Genomic DNA, 14,916 nt, shown 5'->3' on the forward strand with positions numbered 1-14,916 from the left:
TCCCAACTAGATGGGGAAATAAACGCGGGGTAGGATCGTTTCACCCTTCGGCTATTTTGATTACCAACAAGCACGAGTATTTCCTTCACTATCCCCAGTGGAGTCGCCACTGTGGGGGGGGTCGAAAAAGCGCGAGGCTAATGCGTGACCTCGTCCCTCGTGGGTGTGACGATTCTTTTTATTCAATCAAGTGTACTTGGATTTCCTGTGAGTATACACCCAATTGACTAGTAATATAGGAGTCGTCATTCAGTTTTTAACGATAATGAGAAAAACTGACAAAACCCGGTTATCGTGACATAAAGGGAGTGCAATTATGTTTGACCACGACGGCCGTAGGTTCCCTTGTGATCCCTGGTGTGGGGATCTCTCAATATACACCCGCAAGGTAGAGATTGAGGGTTCGGGGGACTGTAACTACCGAGAGGAGTAATTCGCTCGTCGATAACTCCAGAGGCAGGATATCCTTACTAGCTCAGCATAAATAATTGAAGGGACATGCGTTAACTATTAAACTAATCTGAGTTGATTTTAGCAATATGCAACATATAATACTAATTCGATCGTGATTATCTGATTTAAATAGCATTAAGGGACCTAGCATGAGAATCCGATTTCCCAAAAATATTATATTTATTAGGCGTGATAGAACAATCAGATTAGGTTAGTTTAACAGTTCATAAAAAGGGCGAGGAAAGCAGTTAAATCATCGAAAAGGGACACATTACGACGCACCCTTGAGAGGTGCGTCACGGTTCTCAGAAAACTAACCACTTTGACTTTGCTATTTCTCCTTTTTATTTAACGAATCTCAGTTATGGGACAGGATACGTTCTGTTCGATTTATGGATCGATTGCGACAGAACGCGTGAACAGTTTCGCAGCGAGAGGCTTAGGCCAAGGGGTTTAGAGTCAATACTCAGAATATATTATGTGTTGTTGTGTGTTTTCACGTCGAACTTAGGGGTCTATTTATAGGAAAAAGTTCGTGGAAAGATAGAATTGCAGAGTTCTAATCCATAAAGAATTAGGAAAAAACACGTCCCAGGTAATTTCGGCGCCCAGCTCTGGGCGTCAAAGATTTCGGCGCCCAGGGCTGGGCGTTGAAAATAGAGATCCATGTAATTTCAGCGCCCAGGGCTGGGCGTTAAAGATTTCGGCGCCCAGCTCTGGGCGTTGAAAGTGATGTCTGGGCCGAGTTCTTTGTCAGATTTGGATTCCTAGAATCCGGAGTGTTTGAGATTTAATCGAGTCTTTCATTGCGTATCAATTTTATGACGAATGCGTCTGGGCCCGTTACGAACTCTAGGCTCGTTAGGATTTTAATTAATACGTAACTCTAATTTACGAATCATATTAGGAATAGGATTCTTGCAGTTTTCTATCTCATTTAGGATTTATGTTGGAGTACAACACCTAATTCTGACAGGTTTCTATCTTTTATGTTTTTCCACTTTTAGAAGCTACCTTTTACGGCAATTACTATTTTTAGCAGGTTTCCATAAATAGCAGGTTTCGGGTGAAATGAAATGGGGAATCGAGATTCGTTTATTTTATAGGAGATGCGTTGTCAAGTGGAGTTTTTTATGCTTTCATCATCGAACATTTCCCTTGCGGGAACGGGGACAAAAGTAGGTGTCTACATTTGGTGATTAATATTATTCTTGCTCGCTTACCAAAAAAAAGTAAGGTAGTGAAAAGGTTCATGTGCCACCAACACATTGTCCTAGACCTGATCAAATGGCGGGCCAAGCCAGGCAGAGGCATAAAAAAATCAGCCCGTTATGTTGGGTCGGGCCAAGATTCGGGCCAAAAATTGTGCCCAAATCCGTTATTTCGGGCCTAAAATACCGAGCTTTTCGGGTCGTTTTCTGGTCGGGCCATATTTAGAACTAAAAAGTGTAGTTTTATTGTTTTACGTTGTCCAAACCCATCAAAAAAATTTAAACTTTTGGGTCGGGCCCGAAAAACGGGTCAAAAAATTCAGGTCGGGCCGGCGGATCGGGCTCATGTTGATCAGGTCTAAATTGTCTGTAATAAGTCTTCCAGGAACACAGGCGCTTTGTGAATCACTAATTACCTCCGGTAGCGCCACTTTTAATCTGTTAGAGATCACTTTCGACACCAACTTGTACAACACATTACAAAGGTTGATTGGTTGATAGTCTTTCGTAGAGTGTAGAATTTTTTCTTTTCTATGAGCACCACATAAGTGTGGTTAATTTGTTCAATAGGAGCTCCATTATTTAAAATATTCAAAATATACGAAGTTACCTCCTTACCTACGACATGCCAGTATTTTTTGTAAAGAAGAGCGGGCATACCTTAGTATCACCTTACTAGACTGTATGTCTCAAAATCTAACCACTTGTCCTCGATCAGCTTAATATTTATGTTTTACGTCAAATACTGTACATTTTTTAATGATTTTATTATGAACTGTATATGTGGGTCCATGATATAATATTAGTAGAAATATGTCATTTATAGAAAATGGGCGAGTACTCCAAGTCATTTGACCTACTCTTTTTTTTTACAGGAGTTTGACCTAATCAAAACGCTGAAAGTTAATATACGCGTTACATTCAAATTCTTCAACGGATCATCTAGTTAGTACTATTATCCATGGAAGATTAATGTGCACCAAAAAAAATCTATGGAATTGTTCATATCTTAAAAATCACTTAATTAAATTATTACCATTCTGAGGTTGTGAGTTATTTCCCCTTATATCTTTAATTATTCGTTTGTCCACAAAAACTTGTATAAATATGTTTTCATGTATATATAACGAGGCCGACATTAACAAAAGTCACCTCGTTCTACTCAGGATCTTTTTCTTCATCTTATTTTAGAAAATATCAAACAAGACCTAAAAAAATCATAATAGACGCACATCCTATCAGACTCAATATTATAAGATGCACCAGAGTGAACCCGTGCAATTCAACCTCTTATATTTTCTTCTTACATATGCATATCATGTGAGGAGAAAACGCGAAAATGACCATTAATGATTACTCCCTCCATTCCTAAATGATGTATCTATTTGGAAAAAGGTGGTGTTTTTAAGAAAATTGGAATCTTAATTGTATTGGTATAAGTGTAATGATTGGGGGTAAGAAAAATGATTGTATGTAAGAGATTATAATAAAAAAAAAAAAAAAAAAGAGAAAATAATAAAGAAATAAGGTAAGAGAGAGGAGTGATAATGATGGGTGATAAAGGAGGTGAGAGAGTGGGTATATGGGGAAGAGAAAAGAATTAAATAATAGGGGTGAGGAAACTTAGGTGGGGAATCTTTAGGTATTTTGGTAATTAGATAGAAATATAAGGGTATTTTAGGATAAAATGTATGTCCAAAAATAGAAACGGATACAACAAAAAGAAACGCTTAAAATGGAAACGGATACAACAAAAAGAAATGGAGGGAGTATAAAATTATCCTCGTGTTCCAGTACACCTAATAATTTTTATATCAGACTAAACAAATCATAAGATTTTAAATCATGCCAAATCATTTAATTATGAACAAAACTGATAAAATTAAGATATAAATAAGGTGAATAGAACATATCCTAAGCTCGTTGTATAAATAAATTTTATATTACGTAGGAACTAGCAATCTACGTACTACCTCTGTTTGAAAAAAATCTTTACACTTACTATTTGCACGGATTCCGGTGCAATATTTGACCGTTAATATATTCAATTTTGTACGACAAAATATTATAAAAATTTGACATTTATAAAATACATTTTGAGACGAATCTAACAAGATATCTCATGATAATTTTTTATAGATATAATAGTTAGAATTTATGGTCAAAGATATGATTATTGGACACATTTTTTAAAACATAAAGAACTTAATGAAATAAAGGTAGTACGGAGTAGTAGTTAATAGCATGAACTTGTTTGATTGAGAGTTTTTTTTAATGCAAACTAGCTTATTAAGTATACAAAAAATCTCTTTTAAAAAAGCTCATATGAGGAGCTTTTAAAAGATAATTTAGCTTATTGGTTATTTCCTAACCGAAACAACTTACAACTAACAATTATTTACCAAACTTTTTTACGCAAATAACTAAGGATTTGTTCTCTTCACCTTGCTAAAATCAGACCAGGACCGAAAAAGTCAGACTATAAAAGATAAATTTAGATTAATGTAGACCAGAAAAAAGGGCACATGCGTAAAACAATCAAGCCAAACTAAATCATGAAAAATTTGGCCATACCAAAAAACTAGAAAAATCAAAACAGAACAAGTGAAGAGAACTGTCAAAGGACCAACTCAACCAAAAGCTTAAGCTAATGGTTGAATCCCCAAGATTAGTTTTATACTCTATCACGCCCCCTCACATGAAAGCCCTTTGGGCTTGAAGTGTGGATGCAGCATAGGCCTTCTCATACCTAGCGCGAAATATTCCACTTTGAAAGGAGGGGTGGATGAGATTTGAACTCGTGACATTTGCGTCACGTTGGCTCTGATACCATGTCAAAGGACCAACTCAACTAAAAGCTTAAGATGATGGTTGTAGCCCCAAGATTAGTTTTATACTCTATCAACAACATATCCTAACTAATTAATACACCCAGCCAATCAGACTTGCTAATACATAAGCTAGTCAAACCAACGGATACAAGTGATTAACAATTAGCCATTTGTAACCAAACGGGCTAATATTTAAAAACACAAGTGAATAAGCTAAGCAACTTAAGAGTGAGTGTCAAATGGTAGGACAAATGTGACATAGACGTTACATTAGCTAGGTTTTCATTCACATGCATCGGTCTCCCTCTTTAATATCACTTCATTTGTCTTTTCTTCCGCCATGTCTTTCTTGCCTCAGCCCTTTTCTTCCATAGCCATCTTATCATCATCATCATCAAATAATTGCAATATTACTTCTATAAATACTCACCCAAAATAAACACAATTCACAAAAAGTACCACCATAAGCCTAAATATTAAATATTCGACAAAACCCCTTACCACAAAAAGAAAAAAAAACATTTTTTTTTGTGAACATGGCAAACTCTAACCACATTGCAAAGAAAAACAAAATGATCAAGCTCAAACTAGTCATGGAGAAGCTACAAAAGAGTTTCTCCCTAGGGAAGAGACTATCCATGTCCGACGTCGAAGACCTCCAAGAACAACATGATCATGATGAAGAGCCAACATCATGTCATCATTTCGGAGACTCGAGGTCGACGGCGGCGCCGCCGTCGTCGGAGGACGTGAAGGAAGGTCATTTCACGGCGGTGGCGGTTGACGGAGACGAGGCGAGGCGTTTCGTGGTGCCTCTAAGGTACCTAACACATCCCATGTTTCTTGCATTGTTGGAAAAGGCAGCTGAGGAGTATGGGTTTGATCATGGAGGTGCACTTACCATACCTTGTAGACCAAGTGAGATTGAGAGTATATTGGGTGAAAGATGGAATGGAGGTAGACCATCTAGCTCTAGGAGAAGGTCTAATGATAATAATAATAATTGTAGGAGGAATTCTAATGATTTTATGATTCAAAGCTATTAAATTAAATAATTGTAATTTGGGTATATATATAATATATATATATATTGCATGTAATAATGCTTCCCCTCCTCTTTTTGTTCTCAATGTTTTTGAGGGGTTGTGCTAAATACAAGCATGTACTTATAAGTTATAAGCTAGATTAATAAATCTTTAGTTTAACAAAAATGTGTCCCCTAGAACTAGAAAATATGTTACTATCTTCGTTTGTATTAGTTCTACTCAATTATACTATTTTTGGTGTTACCACCCGGTTCACCGGATCCCTTAGGCCGGGTTAATCCGGATTCAGGGCGAGTTCTTGGTTGATAGGTTCGATCATGTCCCTTTCCAATTGTTGTTATCGGGGATCGAACACGCGGTCCTACCTACCAAGTTCAGTCTCAATCAACACTTAACTAATAGGCAATTGGTTACTCAATTATACTATAACAATCAAAGAAAGTTGACATAATTAGAACAAAGTAAAAGTGAATAAGATTTAGAAAAATGGAGGAACACAGAGGTCATAATCAAATAAACCTTAATGTGTCTACAATTAGATCAAAGAATAACATTGTTCTTTATTCGTTTTCGTTGATGTATATTTAACTACAGTGAGTGGGAAAAACTTTGTGAAATAAAGGAGCTGAGGGAAGATAAATCTAACAGTTATAAAGTATGTAAATATAGTTAAAAGTCAAAATAGGTAAAAATGTTTTTTACCACCTAAAAAATATTGACAAATTGATTTTTACCCCCTAAAAAAATAAAAATTGTTTTACCACCTAAAAATCAAATAAAAATTGTTGTATACCTCTTAACTACAACAAGATGGTCGAAGATTTATAAGACACTCTTTGTTTACGCAAACCAAACATAAAATCATACCTTATAACAGCTTATTTTTCGTTTACAAATCAGGAAAAGAATCACGTCTCTACCTATTTGAAAATTATTAATAAATTATGTGAATTAATGGGAAGTAAGGGAAAATAGTAGATTATTATACATGAAAATCGTGGGAGAAACGAAAGAAATACAAAATATAGTCGTTGAAATGGTCCGCATAACATTTTCGTCCATCTTTCCGATTAAGAAGTGGTAAAATATAAATTTTATTTTTTAAATGGTAAAATAAATTTTATTTTAAGGGGTAAAAACAATTTGTCAATATTTTTAAGTGGTAAAAATCAATTTATCCGTCAAAATATGTCAATAGAAAAGTCCGGAGATAATAAGATCCTACTAGTATTTCTTCTCGCCACATTTATAGGAAAGCCAATCGCGCTGCAGGTTATGTTGCCGCATTAGGTCATCGCATACAAACGCATCAAGAAGTTGACCCATACATAGATAGTAAATTTTCTTATTTTTTAACTTTAGATAAGTTAGGATACAATCTTGAGAGAAGACTATCCTAACTTTTATTATATCTTTCTGTTTAAAAAAATAAAAAAAAAAATAAGATCCTACTTGTAGTTCGATTACATATTTCTTTGGTACTTACTACGAAGAATATTACTACATAGTGTACCCCAAATAAAAGTGTTGCAAACAATGGTTGTGATCTACAGTATGAACCAAATTAAATTATACACAATGCAAAGTCACCTCAAAATTATTCGAATCTTTAAGTAGAAAGCGACACTGACAAAGTTACAAACCAGATTTTGCAAAACATTTTAGTTTAAACTAGAAATTAATCGTAGCTTCTAGTTCCTTCTTTTCAAGCAAATATACATATATCATACGTCATACATACGTTAAGAAGTTCTAGAAGTATTATCATCGATCCATCTTTGACATCTTGTATGGTTTTTTTTTTTTTACAAGGTAGATGAATAACCTTATTGGGTCGGAATCCCGCACGGGTTAATTTGCCCGGGTTAGCAGGCTAAACACTTTGAGAATGGGAGGAGTACGTGATAAGGGGAACCCTCCCTCAAAGTGTCCCTAAGTGAGGATTGAACCCCCAACCTTTTGGTTGGAAGGTGGAATCCGTTCCACTAGGCCAAGACACACTTGGTTTTGTATGGGGTGTTTGGTTCGCGTTTTTTTTAATGAGGTATGAGGTTGGAATAAGCAAAACATATACCTAATGTTTGTTTAAAAAAATTGTAATTAGGGATTCGTTTGGTAGGGTGTAAAACGTTTTTATGGAAAATGATTTTCTTTTTCAATTATTTTACGTTGTTTGGTTGGGTAAGGGATGAAACATAATTTTCAATGACTTCCTCCAAGGTGGAAAACCCTTTTCCATTTGAAAGGGAGGGAAACCATTTTTCCTTCTTTCCTCCTTACCTCCCTCTTCTTTCTTCCCCTCAATCTTCACCATTTCCTCCCATTTTTCTCCAAGGTACCAAACAAAGGAAAACTAGTTTGGAATTGTGTTTTCCCTTGAAAAATATTTTCCATGGAAAATCATTTTACAATGAAAAAATTTTACACCCTACCAAATTGAGCCTAATTTCCAAACTCATACCTCAAACCCGCAAAAAGTGTTTGGTAGGTGGGAATAGGAGTTTTGGGATTAAAAGTTTGGCGTTTAGAAACTCAATGGGGGGAGGTGGTATAGTTCAAACTATTCCTTGATAAAAATAAAAGAAAAAAAATATTTACTTTTTAACAAAATCATAACACATGGTATTAGAAATCATGTTCCAATATCTCATATCACTCTAGTTTCATTCCCGATTTCAACCCCATACCACTATAATTACTTCTCAAACCCCGAAATTTAACGGCTCGAAAATAATATTGGAAAAAACTTGATGGATGAGAAGGAATAGATCGATCTGATCGATCTATTGCATTTTATTAAGAAATCATGTTCCAATATCTCATATCACTCTAGTTTCATTCCCGATTTCAACCCCATACCACTATAATTACTTCTCAAACCCCGAAATTTAACGGCTCGAAAATAATATTGGAAAAAACTTGATGGAGGAGAAGGAATAGATCGATCTGATCGATCTATTGCATTTTATTAAGAAATTAGTATGTGGACTGAGCAATGACCCTAGGTTTTTACTTTGAACATTTTGTGTTGTTGCTGTTGTTGTTATTTATAATATCATATTTAATTTGCCTAATACTTGAGTTCCAAATTTATAATACAGGATAAAAACAAAAAAGCAAACAATAAAAGATCTCATGTCAAAATTAAAACACAAAATAAATAATATCTTCCAAACCGAGTTATATGTATTTGAGTCGAGTATGAAAGCACAATTAAAAGATACGGAATAGCTAAGGTGGTAAGCAGTGGCGGGGGGGGGGGGGGGGGCAAGTAGGGGCGGACGCCCCTCCAACATTTTTTTTAAAAAATAATTAACATAGAGATAAGCAGTATTAAATACATATATATATAACTAAAAGCTCCTTGTGGCAGTGGTTATTATTGTTTTAGTAAGTGTTGACCCTTAGGTACCCTTAGGTCAAGGGTTCAAATCCTACCCACTACCATATACCTAACTTTTAGCTTAATTTCTTTTCTCGCCCCCCAACGTAGCTTTCGTTTTCTTTTTCGCACTCCCAACGTACAATTCCTGGCTCCACCACTGGTGATAAGACTAGCTTTTACCTCATTTATTGGTGGTCGCGAGTTCAAACTCGGGCTTTCTCTCTCTTAAGAAAAAAAAACCCTCTTCCTTCGCAGACGAGCGGGTAATTAAGTGTAGTAGTAGTCTCTTTCTCTTAGGGTGTTTTTTTTCTGTTTGTTGGAGGAGTTACCTCTGTGGGTTTCGCCGGCAAAGAAGGATTTTCAATAGGTTGAAGAAGATTCTTTTGCTTCTGTCGATCTCCTCGACGGCGACTTAGATTCAGTCAACTTTGTCGATCTTTGTCACAATGGATCTCCGTCGGATCTGGTTAAGCAACCTTGGTGTCCATCTTCGAATCTTCCCTAGACACCGCCGTGGATAATCTCTCCGGTAAAGGTGAAATTTGGGATAAGGGTTTCTAATTCGGATTAGGGGTGCTAGTTAATTAGGTTGTTTGCTCTGCTTCTGCTAGGTTTTCGGAACCTAATTAATACCTAAGTTCCTTGTCACCGCCGTCAGGTAGTGTCGGAAAATACGCTGATGTTGACGGTAAAAGGTAAAGGCTAGGTTAGAGTGTAGTGTGTGGTATTAATTTTGCAGAATTTCGAAGGATTATGTCATTTATGTGAGTGGTGTGATCCTTGTTTTCGTCCCTGTTGTGTTAACTGGATTGGTTTAGTTGGTTAGTTTTAATGTCAAGTTTATGTTATTTTTGTTGGGTAGTATTTATGCTTTGGTGTTGGAAGTTTCCCTGTTGGAAATGTTAGTTATTGTAGCCCTTTGAATTTTCCCCAAAATTGGTTTGTTGTTGATGTCTTGTATGGGTATGTTCAACTTTGAAGCAAGTAGGGGTTGTTCGATTGAGTTTAAGTGTTGGCCCAATTCTAATTACGGAAGAGTCAGTTAACCTTGCTAGTGGCCTTGTCCTGGGTGTTCATACTATCTCTAGTGGTGGTATGTCAGGTTATAAGACGAAGGGAGAAGATGTGGGTGATTATGGAATGGGGTATCGACACTCGGTCTTGGCGTCTTTATGATGAAAATACGATTTTACCCTTTAAAAGAAAATCACCCCTCCCTCAATTCACCCTTTCCCCTTCATCCCTCCCCTTCCTTCCCTTCCATGTTTTATCCGACCACCTTCAACAAAAGTGAACCCCGCCGCCACCACCGGCAACCCAAAAAAATTGATGTCATCGTCAAAGAACCACCGCCACCGTCAACCCCTCTCTCACTTCACCCCTCATCTTCCCTTCCCTGCTTATAAACAAATTAATTAATTAAACAAAATTTTCTAACAATTTTATTTTTTTCAATTATATTAATCATGAAATTCAATAATTATTCAACTATTATTTTGGCAATACTTTTTAAAAATCAGAAATTAAAAACGAAATAATATACTAAAATTTTATTTTTATTACATTCGTTTTTACATGGTGGGAAAAATTTTAATTTTTTTTTTAAAACACAAGGGCCGCCCGGAATTGGCGGCCCGAAGCATGTTTGGGCCGCCCGGAATTGGCGGCCCGAAGCATGTGTGGGCCGCCCGGAATTGGCGGCCCGAACCATGTTTGGGCCGCCCGGTATTGGCGGCCTGAACCATGTTTGGGTCGCCCAGAGATGGTGGCCCGAACCATGTATGGGCCGCCAGGAATTGGCTACCCGAACCATGTCTGGCCTGCCTAGAGATGGTGGCCCGAACCATGTGTGGGCCGCCCAGAGATGGCAGCCCGAACCATGGGCGAGCCGCCCAGAATTGACGGCCCGGACATGGTTCCGGCCACCAATTGTGGGCGGCTCCTACATGATTCGGGCCGCTATCTCTGGGCGGCCCAATACTAAAAAATACATCATAAACTCCGACGATGAAACGTGCGGTTGATTATGGATACGCGGGGCTACTGTGGTGGCGTGGATGGCGGAGCGTAGGACGGCTCTTGTGTTGTTGATGGTGGAGTGCGGGGCGGCAGGTGATGGTGGTCAGCAGGGTTTATCTTGGTGGTGGTGCAATATGGCACTAAAAATAGTGTTGCCGGAAAATTAGAGTGGGGCTGCCAGAAATTTAGAGTGGGCTCCCGGAAATTTGAGAGTGAAAACTTGAGGTGAAAAGTGAAAGAGGTGGGGGTGACTTTTTATAAAGGTAAAATTGTACTTTTGCATTAGAATTTGCGGGCATTTTATACGTACGCGAACATCGAATAGCGATACACTTATTGTATTGTATTTATCTACGAAATATAAAATTAAAGTTAATACAAGAATAATGCACAAAATTAAAATGATGCAATTATTCCACGTCCAATCTCTTTCTGACATAAGGGTGAGGGTGACTGAAGGGGTGAAGCCGTGAAGGGTGAAGGCGTGTGGGACGAGTCCAAAATACTGTTGCCCTAATATGGCCATAAATAATTAAATTTAGGAAGTAAAGTTCCAGACCCATTGACGACAAAAGTTGAAAAAGTGCTTGCCTAATTAACAGTTGATGTCGATAATGTTAAGTTTCTGTGTGAATTAAATACTCAAATTGGGCCACTTTTGGGCAATTTGCCACTATTTGTATCGTGGCCCAATTCCTTTTTTATTTTATTTTCCTTAATCTTAGAAATAAACTAGATTAGATCCCGTGCACGCACGGATATTTAAAAATTATTATTTGACCATCTTTTTTATAAAAAATTTAATTGAATTATTTATCCCTTACGTAATTAATAATCTCGAATGTACTAATTTTATCATATTTTAACATACTACGTAATATATATTTTATATGTTTAATATGATGATCAGACTAAAATATTTGATATATTTATTATGATAATTTGACCAAAATATCGAGTAAGAATATTTTCTATTATTGACGTGACAATTTGACTAAAATTTTACCAAAATTTTAATAATGACATATTCCATAATTCTATATTTTTTTCCATATATAAACATTTACACAAAAGGAGAGAAAATAAAAAATAAAAAAATAAATAAATATGTCTTTTTAGAAAAGAGTTTTTGGCGGGAAAATTTTTCACCAGGAAATGACACGTGTCATTCCTGGTGTCTCTTTTAGTATATTAAAAAAAAAATAGATGATTATGCAAAATTTTAAAACTTTTATTAGGAAAATAAACCATGTACGACTTACGTAGTCGTACTTCGTACTATGTACGAAGTATAAGTGAAGATCATGAATTCCATATTGAAGAAATAAATGAAAAAATTGAATAATCGACCTATAAAATTTGTACATGTACTGACCTGCTCCTTTTGTTACCAATTGATTTTAGAATAATACTTTTACCGTTTATTTTTAATTGCAACACTTAACTTATCACGTTTGTCAATGCATATTTTAACAATTGATATCTTTAATTATCGATAAGTAAACATTTAAAAATCAATTTTCGCAAAATATACATTAAAACGAATTTTACAAGATTCCACATGAATATGCTTTTCCTAAATTATAAATCTTAAAAAGTAAACAAAGTAGATTATATTATTAGTGTTGAAAAAAGTGTTGCAAATATTTTGAAACGGATGAGGTAGAATTTTGTTGGGCTGAACTGAACTGAACTGAATTGAATTGAACTGAACTGAACTGAACTGAATGCTCCTGAACTGAATGCTCTTGAACTAAACTGAACTGAACTGGCCTGAACTGAATGCTCCTGAACTGAATTGAACTGAACTGAATTGAACTGAATTGAACTGAACTTAACAGAATATATTACCGAAATAAATAATAAATAATAAATAATAAATAATAAATAATAAATAATAAATAATATATAATATAATAATAATAAATAATAAATAATAATAATAAATAATAAATAATAAATAATAAATAATAAATAATAAATAATAAATAATAAATAATAAATAATAAATAATAAATAATAAATAATAAATAATAAATAATAAATAATAAATAATAAATAATAAATAATAAATAATAAATAATAAATAATAATAATAATAATAATAATAAATAATAATAATAATAATAATAATAATAAATAATAATAATAAATAATAAATAATAATAATAATAATAAATAATAAATAATAAATAATAATAATAAATAATAAATAATAAATAATAAATAATAAATAATAAATAATAAATAATAAATAATAATAATAAATAATAAATAATAAATAATAAATAATAAATAATAAATAATAAATAATAAATAATAAATATAAATAATAATAATAAATATAAATAATAAATAATAATAATAAATATAATAATAAATAATAAATAATAAATAATAAATAATAAATAATAAATAATAAATAATAAATAATAAATAATAAATAATAAATAATAAATAATAAATAATAAATAATAAATAATAAATAATAAATAATAATAATAAATAATAAATAATAAATAATAAATAATAAATAATAAATAATAAATAATAAATAATAAATAATAAATAATAAATAATAAATAATAATATAATAATAAATAATAAATAATAAATAATAAATAATAAATAATAAATAATAAATAATAAATAATAAATAATAATAAATAATAATAATAATAAATAATAAATAATAAATAATAATAATAAATAATAAATAATAAATAATAAATAATAAATAATAAATAATAAATAATAAATAATAAATAATAAATAATAAATAATAAATAATAAATAATAAATAATAAATAATAAATAATAAATAATAAATAATAAATAATAAATAATAAATAATAAATAATAAATAATAAATAATAAATAATAAATAATAAATAAAAATAATAATAAAAATAATAAATAATAAATAATAAATAATAATAATAAATAATAAATAATAAAAAAATAAAAAATAAAAAATAAAAATAAAAAATAAAAATAAATAATAAAAAATTAAAAATAATAATAATAAATGTTAACTAATAACTAAAGAATAATAATTAATAACTAAATAACTATATAATAAATAATAATAAGTAATATAATAATATAATAATATAAATATAAATAATAACTAATACAATAATATAAATAATAATAATATAAGTAATATTAATAATAATAATATTAATAATAATAATAATAATATTATTATTATTATTATTATTATTATTATTATTATTATTATTATTATTATTACTATTACGTTAAATTGAATTGAATTAAACTGAATTAAACTGAACTGAACTTAATGCTCCTGAACTGAACTGAACTGAACTGAACTGGACTGGACTGAACTGAACTGAACTGAACTGAATGCTCCTGAACTGAACTGAACTGAACTGCCAAATAAGTCCTGAAACTGAAATTAAGCCAAAAAGAACAGGGCCTTAGTCTCGGGGCTTTTGTCTTATTGATAATTGGTTTTATGATGAAATCTATCACGTGTGTAGGTTTACTTACACCCTGGATACAGCGCGCGACAACCCTATATAAAGCTCATGAGTATATGAGATGTGAACCTGTTAGAAGTGATAATTAAATAATTAAGGTTTTTCATAACCAGTTTAAATAAGCTCCATGAATGCAATTGAAGACGGATTAACCTTGGCTTATTTTATATCATGGTATCAGAGCCAATTGTACCGGATTATGGACACCCAAAAAGTCTTAATGACTTAAGAATGCATAATGTAGATCTAATACATGACCAACTTTATAAGACTAATGAGTTAGTCTCATCTTTTCGCTAATTGGTTTAAGGATGAATCCATTTATATATGTTTGTAGGACTACTGACACTCTGGATATATACCACGGGCGGTAACCCAGTATAAGTTCTATCATGAGATAGAGACTTGTTAGAAGCTACTCCGTAAGTGATAAGTTTTGCATATATACCCAGTTTTAATAAG

General features: G+C 32.8%; 1 protein-coding gene across 1 annotated transcript; it reads left to right on the plus strand.

Annotated features, from left to right (window-relative positions):
• The first annotated feature begins 4,834 nt into the window (after positions 1 to 4,834).
• Positions 4,835 to 5,772, plus strand: LOC110777358 (protein SMALL AUXIN UP-REGULATED RNA 54). The gene has a single exon (XM_021981960.2). It carries the CDS (start codon positions 5,032 to 5,034, stop codon positions 5,539 to 5,541), a length of 510 nt encoding a protein of 169 aa, XP_021837652.2. The 5' UTR covers positions 4,835 to 5,031; the 3' UTR covers positions 5,542 to 5,772.
• Positions 5,773 to 14,916: the final 9,144 nt, after the last annotated feature.

Source organism: Spinacia oleracea, chromosome 6, assembly GCF_020520425.1.
Source record: "Spinacia oleracea cultivar Varoflay chromosome 6, BTI_SOV_V1, whole genome shotgun sequence".
NCBI classification, from domain to species: domain Eukaryota; kingdom Viridiplantae; phylum Streptophyta; class Magnoliopsida; order Caryophyllales; family Amaranthaceae; genus Spinacia; species Spinacia oleracea.

What these genes read in the sequence shown, in the direction of transcription:
- LOC110777358 (XM_021981960.2), top strand. Translation starts at nt 5,032, where the DNA reads ATGGCAAACTCTAACCACATTGCAAAGAAAAACAAAATGATCAAGCTC.